Source organism: Gastrolobium bilobum, unplaced genomic scaffold, assembly GCF_033153095.1.
Source record: "Gastrolobium bilobum isolate Gb01-03AN ecotype WA unplaced genomic scaffold, APGP_CSIRO_Gbil_v1 utg55986, whole genome shotgun sequence".
Taxonomy (NCBI): Eukaryota; Viridiplantae; Streptophyta; class Magnoliopsida; order Fabales; family Fabaceae; genus Gastrolobium; species Gastrolobium bilobum.
The window spans coordinates 1-15,963 of NW_026898879.1; the positions used below are offsets into that span (position 1 = coordinate 1).

General features: G+C 35.1%; 1 protein-coding gene and 1 pseudogene across 1 annotated transcript; both read left to right on the forward strand.

The window, feature by feature from the left end:
* Nucleotides 1-11,739: 11,739 nt before the first annotated feature.
* Nucleotides 11,740-12,225, forward strand: LOC133285006 (cytochrome b561 and DOMON domain-containing protein At3g59070-like). Its single transcript, XM_061482158.1, has one exon. It carries the CDS (start codon nucleotides 11,740-11,742, stop codon nucleotides 12,223-12,225), a length of 486 nt encoding a protein of 161 aa, XP_061338142.1.
* A 2,374-nt stretch (nucleotides 12,226-14,599) lies between these two features.
* Nucleotides 14,600-15,513, forward strand: LOC133285007 (cytochrome b561 and DOMON domain-containing protein At5g47530-like; annotated as a pseudogene).
* Nucleotides 15,514-15,963: the final 450 nt, after the last annotated feature.

A 15,963-nucleotide genomic window follows, 5' to 3' on the forward strand; every position in this document is an offset into this window, starting at 1 on the left:
ATCACACTAATGAAGCTTTGACTCCCTATTCGATCGACTAACAATTACCCCACCATTTCTACGAGAAATCCTTTTGTCCATTTGCGCTTTCTACCAGGCACCCCAAACAAAAAAATACGACTAATAATAATAATAATATATAGCAAATTATCAATGACGGAACTAGTTGAAAGCAAAAAGCTTTGGTGACCATTACGCAAACCAACTCACACATTGAGGATTTTCAATACAATTATTTTCTTATTTTAAACATCCATTTCCATCATGGTAAAAAAGCTCAACCATTTATTTGAGAGCATTCATTTGCTAACACAATTTCCTCAACAGTTCGACGGAAGAGAAGGTGACAAAAGATGATAGTGAATAGAGCGAAAAATAGAGAGAGTAAAATTAACAAATGTTTTTTTGGAAATTTTTCCAAGGTTTCCCAAGCCAAAAAGCAAAGAGCCAAAGACTAATCCTCTCAAGATGAAGAGATCACACAATTGTGAGTACAGTCTTTGTCAACAAAGCATTTTCTACACATGCAATTATGTTTAAGGGGTTTGCATTCATCATGCAACATAAAAAAAAAAGTTTCCTACAAACATAATAATTTGTGGGGCCCGTATTTTTTAAAGCAAAAAAAAAAAAAAAAAAACTAAAGCACGGAAAACGAATCTCTAAAACATGACACAATCATTTTTTCTACAACATAACTCTTATAAAACCCTATGTTTAAATGACCTAACTATCTATCAATTGTGTCCGGCTTTATGAAACACTTGTTCCTCTCTTGGACATCATGGGGAAATCAAAATTTTAAACCTGACAATATGAACATGTACAGCTCACGTATGCTTGTCTAATCATGTCAGTACCAGGTGCGCATTTGGTGATCAAGTCTGTACTAGGTGTGTGTTTAAACCTGACTTTTTTCTTTGATCACGTCAATATCAAGTTCGTGTTTTTTCTGGCATAGAGTCACAGACATCATACATCATACGAGCACATGTATTGTGCACGACTATACGTGTAGGCACATGATGTGCGACTATGCGTCTTCTTGAATTAGTCTCGTAGTATGTTTGACCAGAAAATTAAATTAGTGAAATATTTCGAAAAACACATTTTTCAGATCAAAAAGCTTGATGTTCACCTTACCAATTAATACGTGGAACAATATACAAAAAAATATATTGCATTGCTTAAATTAAAAAACATTTTACAATAAGATAAAGTTTTTTCTTCAACAAGATAAGATCAATTTACACTGTAAACCCATAAATATTTAAGAATAAGATAGAATTTTAACTTCAACAATAAGGTAAGACAAACTTTTCAATACATAACAAAGAAAAACAAAACAGATAAAAGTAGTCGCGTATGTCATGGAAGGGTTCAAAACATTCAACACAACTGTCTCTGTTTTTTTTCTCTCTAGTCATGTTTTTGTTTGGAAACCTTCTCTTGTTTATTAACTCTTCACACAAATCTTTGTTTCTCACACTCTCAATGCCTCAAAGCCATGCAGTTCATACAATTTTCCTAATCGCATAAACTATGCAGCATGCAAGGATTTGCAATTTCTTGAATCTTCTCTGAACTGGAATTACTACTTGGAAAGTCCATGAAATGTGACTTGGAACATGGGGTTTTAATATGAAATTGTAAATGAAAAGAATATTTTGTGTATAATATTAGCCCTAAATGCATTGAGTTGATTAATTCCAATTTAAGAACTAATGTGCTTGCACTTGTATTTTTTAGACCCATTTGTGACATTGTCCATGCAAAGAAAAGAAGACAAGGAATGGGCTGAACTTTTGAAGAGCAAGTCAGAAGCCGAAGTGAAAAGAAGCCAAAATGAAAAGAAAAGCAAATGAAAAAGAAAGACAGAAACAAATGGGCTGGACTTTGATCAAAAGCCCAAGTGAAGGAAAAGCAAAGAAAGAAAGTGATTGGAAGAAAGAGATAGAATCAGAAACGTGAAGCAATGGCTGAGAAGAGAAAATCCTAGCACACACCGTGCGAAAAGAACCCACCTCCAGTCAACTGCAAATCCACACCATCCATCCTAATTCCCTGCTACAAATCAAACCAAGAAAACCAGACCGTTCCTTGATTCCAGTCAAACCATCCTTTAGTCCTCAAACACGGTTCATTAAGTGAACGACACTACCAAAAACAGTGAACCCTAACCATTTTTGCTTGATACAGAAAATGCCAAAACCGAGTGGGTGAGCTGGAGTTTGTTAGGAGTGCTAGCGGGATTGTTGGAGTGTGATTGTGATCCTTGCAAAGGAATCGCACGGCTGGAAGGAGCGTGTGGGTGCCTGCTGAGGTGTGAATCAGAAGATCGTGCAAGAAAAGAAGGAGACCTATAAAAAGGAGAGAAATGAGTGAGTCCAGGAGGGTCAGCTTCTGTTCTTGTTTTTAATTTCTATTCCTTCTGGATATTTTTAGTTTTTATTCTTGAAGTTCTGGTACTGTACTGAATTGATTTTTCTGTTGAGCTTTTAGCATGTTGGTACAACACTAAGCATATTCCGGTGATTAGGACTGGTGCTGTACTTTTATTTTTCTGCACTCTAAAATTCTGTACATTTTAATTTTAGTCGCTGTTTGCAGCTCAACCCTCATGGGTATGAGCTAATTTTCTCTAGGTTGGGTGTAGGTACCCGAACCACAGTTTGGATGTTTGCTAATTGCGTTTGTTAGAATTTGATTCCCTGTTGTTTAATATTGTGCTTGCAATTAAATATTCTGTTATTAAGGCCTGATAGTAGATGTTATTTTAGGAATTAGGCATTGAGAGATGACTAAATCTGGACATGTATTAAACACATGGACTTGAGTGTGAGAGCATTCAAGGGCTGTCAGTCAGAGATGAGGACAACCTCCATGTAATTTTTAGACTGGAACTAAATGAGTCTTTGCTTCATTTAGCATAGAGATGTGCAAATGTTTGTTTAGGACAAAATGGTTTTAAGAGATTAAAATCAATAAGGAAAGATCCATTACCAGGGAGTTAATTTTTAATAATCTATAATTAGCATTCATTCAGTGGATGTTGGGAAGGGTAACCGAAACTCAACCTATTTTTACAACTTATCTGTCAACAACTCAGATTTCTTTTCACTTGATTTCCAATATCTCACTTTTAATTCTGTTTACTGATTTCTTCTTCATATAAAATCTCTTTGAATCAAATGTTTAATTTGCTTTCTTTCCATTTTCCAATCTTCAGTTCAAGAAATCAAATCTGAAAATAAAAAAAAAATACTTAGAGTCAATGGTAGTAGCATTCTAACTCAATTTTGAGATTATTTAATTTCTTTTATTTTTACCCAATATTTAGATTAAATTCAGTTTTAGCAATTACCAATTTTAGTCAAGTTATACACGCTAAAAATCCTTGTGGGAACGATAAGAGGGTCTCAAATACGCCCTGTATTACTTGTTGTCGCGTATACTCGCGCGCTACTTGCATAACTGTTAGCAAGGCAACACTACCCACCCTTAAGAACAGTTGATGTTGCTTTCAAGAAGGAAAACACAACGAATTCAGGTTGGATTGCTTGGGCCATCAATCCCAGCACAAAAGGGTATGGTTGGTTCACAAGCATTTGTGTCTGTTCCAACATCATATGGGACTTTTAAAGCCCATACCTCACCAATAACAAGTTATGTAACTATCTTGCAACACGGTAATCTCAGCTTCCCGTTCATAATGTTTCGGCAATCTACACAAATGGAGACAAGATCATTTTCGCAAGTTTCTAACTTCTATCCAATGCGACTTTGCTGAATCACTTTTGGCAAAGAAGGCTTTGTTTTCGATAACGGGACTCTAAGAGCGCATCATTTTGTACCTTGGATTTCGTATCTGTTGGATTTCATATCTTTTTCAGAAATCAGTGGAAAAGTGAACTCAATTACGACACTCAGAAACGCAAAAATCACGGACTAGTAGTAATGCATGATGACTAACTCTTTAATTGTAATTTATTTAGATTTTTATTATCAGTTTGAAACTTCGAATAATTTAATATGCACGACTAACAATTTGCACTTTCAGGTCCATGGATTCTTGAGTGCTTTTAGTTACGTGAAAGAATTTGAATTTGAATTTGAATTTGATTGTGCAGGACCCGAAACAGCGTTTCACTTGCATCGAACATGTGTATCTCTAGCATTTTTTATCGGCTCTGCTGGCTTTGGTACTGGTTTGTATATGGGAGCATGTGTATCTGACATATATGTTCAAGTATGTGTTGCTATATTTCTGAAGCCAGATAATGATCACAGGAACAGAATATTTTGGGAAAATTTTCATTATATAGTCTGTAATTCAATTTTGTCCTAGCCATATTGAACGCCCTCATCGGTTTTTTCATGCTCAAGGTTGATGACTGGAAAGCATATTATTATTTTATAATTCTGGTCATGGCCGTAATTGCTTTCCAAGTGGAGTTCGTTAGCGTTCCAATTTCAATCTTTTAAAAATTATTTCAAAATTGTATTGAAATTTAATTTGACCTTTAATGTTCTTATTATTTAAATTCAGTACTCAAACATTCCATTTTGTTTTTAACATTTGTAATATTAAATTAATTACGCGAAATTCCAAGGATAAATGATAATCAGTCGCTTTATTTAGGTATTAGGTAGTTTAGTTACGTAATTGTGTATAATGAATAAATTTTATTGATTTACTTAATTTTTCTAGGCTGTTGTACTTATCAGCTATGCTTACCACACTTATTAGATTATCAGTTTTATTTTTTTTATTTTTTTGATAACATTAGATTATCAGTTTTAAATCCAATGTTTCTCAGTTTTTCCTAATTTTTTCCACTCTCTCCAATCTCACCAACCAAAATTCTACAATTGGATAATGCTTCTTGTAAGGCCTACAGTTGGTATTAATTTTGATTTAATGTGCAAGTTATATAAAGGTAATTTGGCTAGAAGATAGGAAAGATGAAAATAAATAACTATTATTGATAGGTGCATTTATTATGAAGGTCAATTGTTTGAGCAGAAGGTAAAACGGAAAAATCCTCATAGTGTGCCCATAAGAATTGTATCTCATCCTTATCAAAGAGCATACAGGAAAGAAAAAAGGTCTAGCCTATCGAAAGCATAGTTGTTAAAATTTCAATTTATCACTACGATTTTATATTTTTATTATTTTTTTTTCGTCCAAACGATTTTACTAATATTCCAAACGCTTTTACGTTTTTATGATTTTTTTATATTACAATTTAATAGAAAACCACCATTGATGGTGTGAGAGAGAAGAGAGAAGAGGAGAAGAGAGAGATCAGAAAGATGAACATTGTGATTAGAGAAAAATGAATAGTGAGTTAACACTTACACTGTACACTTATCTCTATTTAATAGAGAGGTGGTTAATGCATTGCTGACTCAGCATCTAACAAACTAACAACCTGAACTAGATACAGTTAAGCACTTAAACAAGCTCACTAATACAGCTATACTAGTTATGCTAATATTCCCCCTCAAGATCAGCAGGGTTGGCGAGGCAGAGCCGAGTTCAACACTCTGAGCTTGTGTGTGAAGTCACTGAAGGAAGCCAGAGGTAATGGTTTGGTGAAGCAATCAGCCAGCTGATCTGCAGCAGGGATATGATGAACAAGGATATCTTTTGCCACAACCTTTTCACGAAGGAAATGCAGATCAAGTTCTAGGTGCTTTGTTTTGGCATGCAGGATGGGATTATGTGCTATAGCAACAGCACTCATGTTATCACAAAGAATTTGTGGAACAGAAAGTGACAAATGTAGTTCATGAAACAATGATTTAATCCACAAGATCTCTGCGCAAATAAGGGCCATGCTTCTGTATTCGGCTTCTGCAGAAGATCTAGCAACAATGGATTGCTTCTTAGACCACCAAGAGATAAGATTAGGCCCTAGGAAGATGCAAGCACCAGAGGTGGATCTCCTATCATCAGGATCACCACCCCAATCCGCATCACAAAAGGCTGTAAGACCAAAAGAGCCAGATGCAGATTTAACTGGTTGGAAATGCAAGCCATGAGTGATTGTACCTTGAAGGTAGCGCAAGATACGTTTAACTACTTTCCAGTGTTCCACATATGGTTGGCTCATGAATTGACAAACCTTATTCACAGCAAAAGAAATGTCTGGCCTTGTAATTGTGGCATACTGCAAGGCTCCCACAACTGACCTGTATAGATGAGGGCCTCAACAAGGATGCTACCAGATTTGGATAGTTTGCAACTAGAAGCCATGGGAGTGGAAATTGGCTTGGAATCACTCATATTAACCCGAGAAAGTAAGTCTCTGATGTACTTGGATTGATTGAGAGAGAGAGAACCAGCAGAGTCCCTTTTCACTTCAATGCCAAGAAAGTAGTCTAGTTCACCTAGATCCTTGAGAGCAAAGTTGGAGTTGAGCTGAGTAATGAAACGTTGGATAAATGCAGAATTGTTCCCTGTGATAATTATGTCATCTACATAGACAAGCATGTAGATGCGCATTGTACCAGTTTTGTAAATGAATAAAGAAGGATCACATTTACTTGCATGAAAACCAAGAGTCAGAACAGAACCTTTGAGCTTATCAAACCAAGCTCTAGGGGCTTGTTTAAGGCCATACAAGGACTTGTGAAGTCTACACACCAGGGACTTGTCTTTGGATTCAAAGCCTGGAGGTTGCACCATATATACTTCTTCTGCAAGATCACCATTCAAAAATGCATTGTTAATATCCAGTTGTCTTAAAGGCCAACTATATGTGAGAGCAATAGAGAGAACAGCCCGAACAGTAATAGGTTTTACAACAGGGGAGAAAGTCTCATTGTAGTCAAAACCAGGTCTTTGATGGAATCCCTTTGCCACAAGTCTAGCCTTGTATTTGTTCACACTGCCATCAGGGTTTTCTTTGACTTTGAAAACCCATTTGCACCCAATAGCCTTTCTGCCATGAGGTAAAGTAACCAGGGACCAAGTGTGATTCTTTTGTAAAGCAGAAAATTCTAACTGCATTGCTTGGTGCCAGCAAGGACTAGCAAGAGCCTGCTTAACAGATGTGGGCTCAAGATAAGTAAGCAAGGCAATATTTCTGGCCAAGGCTTTGGATCTAGTAGTAATAGAATGACCAGATGAGTAAGAACTAAGTGAGCCAGATGGGACATACTCAGATGGTGATGTATAAGGAGGATCAGAAGAGAAACTGGATTCAGAGTCACTACTACGAGAATGACTAGGAGGAGAAATAGTGGGACTACCAGGGATAAGACCACCAGTATGGGAATTCACATGTGTGGATAGTATAGGAGAAGGAGGGTCACGGGTAGGAAAATTAGGTGAAGGTGACTCATGTGTAGATAGGACAGGAGAAAGAGACTCTTGCATAGGTGGAATAGAGGAAGGGGCCAGTGTATCAATAGGACAAACAACAGGCAACAGTGACTGTGTTGAACCATGCTGGACAGCTACTGCAGTAGGCAACGGTGTCTGTGGTGTACTTTGTTCAACAGTTACTACAGTAGGCAACAGTGTCTGTGCTGGACTATGCTCAACAGCTACTGCATTAGATGCAGAAGTAGGAGAACCAGTGGGGTAGGAACTCGGTGATGTGGGATGAGTAGGCTGTGGTAGTATGTGTAAGGGAAATGACACAGGGGTAGGTAATTGTGACCTGAGAGAGGATTTAGTAGGATTTTCCCATTCCTTGTAAGGAAAACGAAACTCATTGAATAGTACATCTTTTGAAATAAAAATTCGCTCTTCTGGACTGAGACAGATATAACCTTTGTGACTGGATGAATAGCCAAGAAAGATGCACTCTTTAGATCTAAATTCCAACTTGTGTTTGTTGTAAGGACGGAGAAAAGGAAAACATGCACAGCCAAAAATTTTGAGAAACTTGTAATCAGGCTGTTGGTGTAAAAGTCTGGTATGTGGGATCTCAAAATTAATGGCAGAAGAAGGAAGTCTGTTTATTAGGTAACAGGAAGTAGTGAAAGCATAATCCCAATATTTCATTGGAAGAGAGGAGTGAGCTAGAAGAGCTAACCCAGTTTCCACAATGTGACGGTGTTTTCTCTCAACTACACCATTTTGATGAGATGTGTGAGGACAAGTTACTCTATGGGCTATTCCACTCATTTGAAGATAATGGGTAAAGGCTCTAAACTCACCACCCCAATCTGTTTGTAAGGCTTTTAGAGGAAGTTGAAACTGGTTAGATATCATGGCATGAAATTGTTTAAAGACTGTGAGTGCATCTGATTTTTTGTTTTAAAGGATAGAGCCATGTGTATCTGGTATAGGCATCTACAAAAGAGATGTAATAGCTATTTCCAAGAGTTGATTTTAGAGGTGAGGGTCCCCAAAGGTCACTATGTACAAGAGCAAATGGTTCCTTATATTCAGTAGTAGAGGGTGTTGACTGTAACCTATGAGCCTTAGCACAACAGCAAGAAGCACAAAATTGTGGCATTTTATTACTGTGATGTATGTTACAAGACTGAAGTACTCTCTTGAGGGAGTCTAAGTGTGGGTGCCCTAGACGGCAGTGCCACAATGTGTACATTGAATTGTTTACAAATGCAGAAGGTGCATTGCTATCATCTATTACATCAACAGTAGACTTGGAATACTGAATACTGGAATTGACAGGTATATTAGCAAGATTGACAGACTTGGAAGGAGATTTATTTGGAATTGAAGTAGTGTCCTTAGCAAACTGGAGATCTGGAAAACGGTACAGACCATCATCACCAACAGTACCTTGAAGCAGGATTTTATGGGAATCCTGACATTTCACAAGACAAATATCAGAATGGAATTCAAAGAAAACTGAGTTATCTTTAGCAAACTTACTAACACTGATGAGATTCTTAGTGATTGATGGAACTAAAAGAAGGTGTTTAAGGTGTAGACAAGTTCTATTATCAACAGGAGATAAAAAGGAAGAAGATCCAATAGCTGTTATAGGCAAACCTTGACCATTCCCAATCAAAATATGATCAGTACCACTAAGCTGATGTCCGTGTGTAACATTCTGAGAGGCTCCAGTCACATGATTGGAAGCACCTGAATCAGGTAGCCACTCAAGAGGTTGTGCTGAGTTAGTAGCTGATGATGCTGCCAGGTAAGCTTGTGCATGTGGCTGAGCCTGTGGTCTACTGTATTGGAAGGACTTGATACTCTGAGCTTGCGGATGAGTAAAAAATTGTGGATAAGAAGTGTGTTGTGGTGGAGGTAGGTTTGGCATGAAATTTTCCTCAAACCTGTGCCAGCAGTCACGCACATCATGGCCAAATTTGTAACACAATTGGCAATGGACATTTGTTCTATTTCCACGTCCTCTTCCACGACCAAACCTTCCTCCAGGTCTTGCTCGTCCTCTGCTTTCACCAGAGGAAGTGTGATAGCGTTTTGCAGTGAAAGATTGATGATCTGATCGATCTTGTTTTCTGTTCTGAAAACTAAAATCATCTTCTTCTTCTGGTTCAGTACTCAGAGGAGCTGTACTGCGTTGTGTAAGATTCACAGATGCTCCTTCAGCTAGCAGTTGTTCATTCTGCTTAAGGAGAAGCTGTTCATGAGCCATAAGCTCAACTCCAAGATCTGCTACTGAGTACGATCTGTCTCGACCATGTATCATCATTACAAAAGGATTGTATTCAGATGACAAACCTTCAAGTATAGTCTCAGTGTGTTCTTCCAGAGATACTGGACTTCCAATCGATTTGAGAGTGTCACAAATTGTTTTGATTCGCGTAAGATACTCTTTGGCTGTTTTCGTTCCTTTCTTCATTGTTTTGAGTTCAGATCTGAGTTGTCTTGCTCTCGATTTCATAACTCCATGAAACAACTTGTGTATGTTCTCCCAAGCTTCGAATGAATGCTTGACTGGAAGAATGTCATTAACTATTTGTTCAGAAATGGTTGATAATAACCAGGTCAGAAGCATTTGATCTTGTGTTAACCACTCTGTGTATTCTGGAGTGGAGACATTATCTTCGCGATTCTGTTCAGAACTGAACTTCAAGGGGATCTTAGGGTTCACCAAGAAACGCTGCAACTGGTGTGATGTTATAACCGGTTCAATGATTTGGTTCCAGAAGAGATAGTTATCTTCTGTGAGTTTTGCTGATATTGAGAAGTTGAAGAGTGTGGATGGATCCTTGTTTTCCATTGTAGATCTGGAATTTGACTTCTCTGGTTGTGTTATGCTGTTGTCATTGAGATTGGTAGCGGAAGACATGATTGAAGCTTGTTGAATGGATCAGGCCCTAGGAGAGGGCTCTGATACCATAATAGAAAACCACCATTGATGGTGTGAGAGAGAAGAGAGAAGAGGAGAAGAGAGAGATCAGAAAGATGAACATTGTGATTAGAGAAAAATGAATAGTGAGTTAACACTTACACTGTACACTTATCTCTATTTAATAGAGAGGTGGTTAATGCATTGCTGACTCAGCATCTAACAAACTAACAACCTGAACTAGATACAGTTAAGCACTTAAACAAGCTCACTAATACAGCTATACTAGTTATGCTAATACAATTTTACGTTTTACGATTTTTTAATCCCTTTTCGATTTTACTTGATCTCGATTTTAACAACATTGCTCAAAATTTTTCTGCCATTAATTATCACAATTATTCTAGGCGCTTTTGAAGATCAAAGAATCTTTTGCATCTTGGATAAAAGTTAATATCCCTAATCTTATTTATGTTTATGAAAATATGAATTTCTGAAAACCAATTTTGTTCTTTTATGATTAATCCTAAAGTAGAAGACACAAATTGTTGAATGTTTACATTTCAATGGAATTTCAACCTAGAAACGCTGCGATTAAGCGTAACCTCCCGCTACTAATTCGAGATTTGATCGAATAACAAGTACCCCACGTCCCCACCGTTTCTCCCGGAAATCCTTTATCATTTGTGCTTCGTACCATGCCATGTTGCCAAAAAAGCAAAAACAACACCTAAATAATATAGCAAATCATCAATGACGGAACTGGTAGAAAACAAAAAACTTTCTATGGTTAATTTTTGAAATATCTACACGTCTACTTATTATTTTCCTATCAAATAATTTTCGTACTTTATTTTATTTGTAATTTATCATATATAATATAATCTTACTATGATTAATGCCATGTGTATATATATATATATATATATATATATATATATATATATATATATATATATATAAGGGATTAGATAATTAGTTGTGTAGATATTTCAAAATAATTTGTCAAACTTATTTTGATGTTCATGTTACAAATTAATACGTGAAAAAATGTAGGATAAAATATATTGCATTGCTTAAATTAAAAAACATTTTACAAAAAGATAAAAAAAATTCTTCAACAAGATAAGATAAGTTTTCATGGTTTAAATTCAAATATATCTAACAATAAGATAAAGTTTCCACTTCAACAATAAGATAAGATAAACTATTCAATACATAACAAGAAAAAATAAAACAAAAATAAAAGCCATCACGTATGACATGGAAGCATTGCAAAGGGTTCTAAACATTCAACAAAACCGTCTCTATTTTTTTTTCCTCCCTAATCATGTTTTCGTTTGGAAACCTTCTCTTTTTTCTCATACTCTTCACACACATCTTTGTTTCTCACACTTTCATTAATGAACCAAAGCCATGCAGTTCATACACTTTTCCTAATCACATTAACTATGCAGCATGCAAGGATTTGCAATTTCTGAAATCCTCTATGCACTGGAATTACTATCCATCCTCAAGAACAGTTGATGTTGCTTTCAAGAAGGAAAACACAACGGACTCTAGTTGGATTGCTTGGGCCATCAACCCCACCTCAAAGGGTATGGTTGGTTCCCAAGCATTTGTGGCTGTTCCAACATCTTATGGGACTTTCAAAGCCTATACCTCACCAATAACAAGTTATGAAACTCTCTTGCAACACGGTAATCTTAGTTTCCCTGTTCATAATGTTTCGGCAATCTACACAGACGGCCATAAGATCATCTTTGCAAGTTTCCAACTTCCATCCAATGTGACTTTGGTGAATCACGTTTGGCAAGAAGGTTTTGCTTCGGATGATGGAACTTTAAAAGCACATTTCCTATCAGGACCTAATCTTCGGTCTTTTGGTACCTTGAATTTTATATCTGGGAATGTTTCAGAAACAGGTGTACAAGTGAATTCCTCAAATACGACACTAAAAGACATAACTAGTTAAACTAACTCTTTAATTTGAATTTGTTTATACTTTTATCTTCAGTTTGAAACTTTGAATGGTATAGTATGCATTAATAACAATTTGCATTTTCAGGTCCATGGAATCTTGAGTTCTTTTAGTTGGGGATTTTTAATGCCTCTTGGGATAATATTCGGCTTCATGAAAGAATTTGAATTTGATTGTGGAGCACCTGCAAGCTTTTTGCATGGAGCATGTGTATCTATGGTATTTTTTATTTGCTCTGCTGGCTTTTCTACTGGTTTGTATATGGGAAATCATACTCATTCCGGCGTTCATAATACTTCACACAGATTTATTGGGATCACTCTAATGTATCTAACATATGTTCACGTATGTGTTGATATATTTCTGAAGCCTGAAAATCATCGCAAGTATAGAATATTTTGGAAATTTTTTCATTTTATAGTCGGTTATTCAATTTCTTTCCTAGCAATGTTGAACGGCTTCATCGGTTATGACATCCTACACCTTGATGATGACGACAGCAAAGGTATTTATTATGGGACAGTTCTGTTCTTGGCCGGATTAGCTTGGGTCGTGGAATCGGTTATCCTTCTAACTTTCATCTTTGGAATGATTACAAATTTGCTTTGTGCAAAACATTTTATTATGTTGCATGAGAATTCAATTCTCATGTTGTGACCCTTTGATTTTTGCGTGTAAAACTTTTCTTTTCTTTTTAATAAATGCTATATTTCATATGTTCAAGTATGTGTTGCTATATTTCTGAAGCCAGAGAATGATCAGGAACAGAATATTTTGGGAAATTTTTCATTATATAGTCGGTAATTCAATTTTGTCCTAGCCATATTGAACGCCCACATCGGTTTTTTCATGCTCAAGGTTGATGACTGGAAAGCATATTATTATTTTGTAATTCTGGTCTTGGCCGTAATTGCTTTCCAAGTGGAGTTGGTTAGCGTTCCAATTTCAATCTTTTAAAAATTATTTTAAAATTGTAATGAAATTTAATTTGACCTTTAATGTTCTTATTATTTAAATTCGGTGCTCATACATTCCATTTTGTTTTTAACATTTGTAATATTAAATTAATTACGCGAAATTCCAAGGATAAATGATAATCAGTCGCTTTATTTAGGTATTAGGTAGTTTAGTTACGTAATTGTGTATAATGAATCAATTTTATTGATTTACTTAATTTTTCTAGGCTGCTATACTTATCAGCTATGCTTACCACACTTAGTGTTTGTTTGGATGAGTTTTTATTTCTAAAAAAGTTACTTTTTTTTAAAATAAAAGTCTTTTTGAGAATTTTTAGATGTTTAGATAACAACTTTTAAAAAAAGTAAAATTTAAAATAAAAGTTAAAATGTAACTTTTTTTTATAGCCAGTGGTTGGTTGCTTTTAAAAAAAGCAGAAATTAAAAAAAAAAATAATTTGTTTTTTGGAAAAAAGATAATATTAATTTTTAAAATACAATTTTAACTTTATCCTATCATACATATTTTATCTCTGTTTATCCCACGATCATACTATTTTATCTCTCATTTATTGTAATTTTATATATAAAAAATGTTTTTTTATTTTAACATCCAAACAATTTTTTTTTATGTAAAAGTGATTTTTAGATCATACATCTAAACATAAAATAACTTTACCTTTTGAAAAAATAATTTAAAAAAAGTCATTTTTTTAAAAAGTCATTTTTTTAAAAAGTCATCCAAACGGGCCATTATTAGATTATCAGTTTTAAATCCAATGTTTCTCATTTTTTGCTAATTTTTTCCACTCTCTCCAATCTCACCAACCGAAATTCTACAATTGGATAATGCATCTTGTAAGGCCTACATGTGACTGTAGTATAAAGTTGGTATTAATTTTGATTTAATGTGCAAGTTATATAAAGGTAATTTGGCTAGAAGATAGGAAATATGAAAATAAATAACTATTATTGATAGGTGCATTTATTATGAAGGACAATTGTTTGACAGAAGGTTAAACGGAAAAATCCTCATAGTGTGCCCATATCCTTATCAAAAGCATACAGGAAAGAAAAAAGGTCTAGGCTATCAAAAGTTTTCTGCCATTAATGATCACAATTATTCTAGGCGCTTTTGAAGATCAAAGAATCTTTTGCATGGTGGATAAAAGTTAATATCCCTAATTTTATTTATGTTTATGAAAATATGAATTTCTGAAAACCAATTTTGTTCTTTTATGATTAATCCTAAGGTAGAAGACACAAGTTGTTGAATGTTTACATTTCTACGGAATTTCAACCGAGAAACGCTGCGATTAAGCGTAACTTCCCGCTACAAGTTCGAGATTTGATCGAATAACAAGTACTCCACCGTTTCTACAAGAAATCCTTTATCATTTGTGCTTCGTACCATGCCATGCTGCCAAAAAAGCAAAAACAACACCTTGGATATGATTGGTTCCCAAGCATTTGTGGCTGTTCCAACATCATACGGGACTTTTAAAGCCTATACCTCACCAATAACAAGGTATGTAACTCTCTAGCAACACGGTAATCTCAGTTTCCCTGTTCATAATGTTTTAGCAATCTACACAAACAAACGGCCACAAGATCATCTTTGCAAGTTTCCAACTTTCCATCCAATGTGACTTTGGTGAATCACGTTTGGCAAGAAGGTTTTGCATGGGATGATGGAACTTTAAGAGCACATTTCCTATCAGGACCTAATCTTCAGTCTTTTGGTACCTTGGATTTTATATCTGGGAATATTTCAGAAACAGGTGTAAAAGTGAATTCCTCCAACACGACACTAAAAAACGTAATTAGTTAGACTAACTCTTTAATTTGAATTTATTTGTACTTTTTTCATCAGTTTAAAACTTTGAATGACATAGTATGCATTAATAACACTTTGCATTTTCAGGTCCATGGAATCTTGAGTTCTTTTAGTTGGGGATTTCTAATGCCTCTTAGTGAAAGAATTTGAATGTGATTGTGGAGCGTTTTGCATCGAGCATGTGTATCTCTAGCATTTTTTATTGGCTCTATCGGCTTTTGTACTGGTTTGTATATGGAAAATCATAATCATCCTGGAATTCACAATGCTTCACACAGATTCAATGGGATCACTTTAATGTATCTGACATATGTTCAAGTATGTGTTGCTATATTTCTGAAGCCTGAAAATCATCACAAGTATAGAATATTTTGGAAATTTTTTCATTTTATAGTCGGTTGTTCAATATTTTTCTTAGCCATATCCAACGTCTTCATCGGTTATGACATCCTCAACCTTGATGATGACGACAACAGACAATGTTATTAAGGGATAATTCTGATCTTGGACGCATCTGCTTTCGGAGTGGTGTTGGTTAGCCTTCCAATTAATTTTAATCTTAAAAATTATTATAGATTTGCTTCGACCTGTATTTCTCTTTCAAATGTTATACGTTCCATCTTTTTAAGATTTGTAATATTAAATCAGAGCGTTGCTATTTCTACATTTAACATGTACAATTTATATACATTGAGCTCAAAATGATATTATTTTGAGGCAAAAATTTATTTCAGGATTATAATTTATTTCTACAGTTAATTATAACATGTATAATTAAGGCCTTTTTATAATTATAATTTATTTCAGGATTATAATAGTCTTTTTCATTATAATTTTTAAATTTTTCAACTCAAAACGATGTCATTTTGAAATAACTTATCTACGTTTACCGTAAAAACATTAAAGCCTTAAATTAATTACGCGACCGAGGATATATAA

Bases quoted from the DNA above. Each gene is read 5' to 3' on its own strand.
- LOC133285006 (XM_061482158.1), top strand. From the start codon at position 11,740: ATGCACTGGAATTACTATCCATCCTCAAGAACAGTTGATGTTGCTTTC.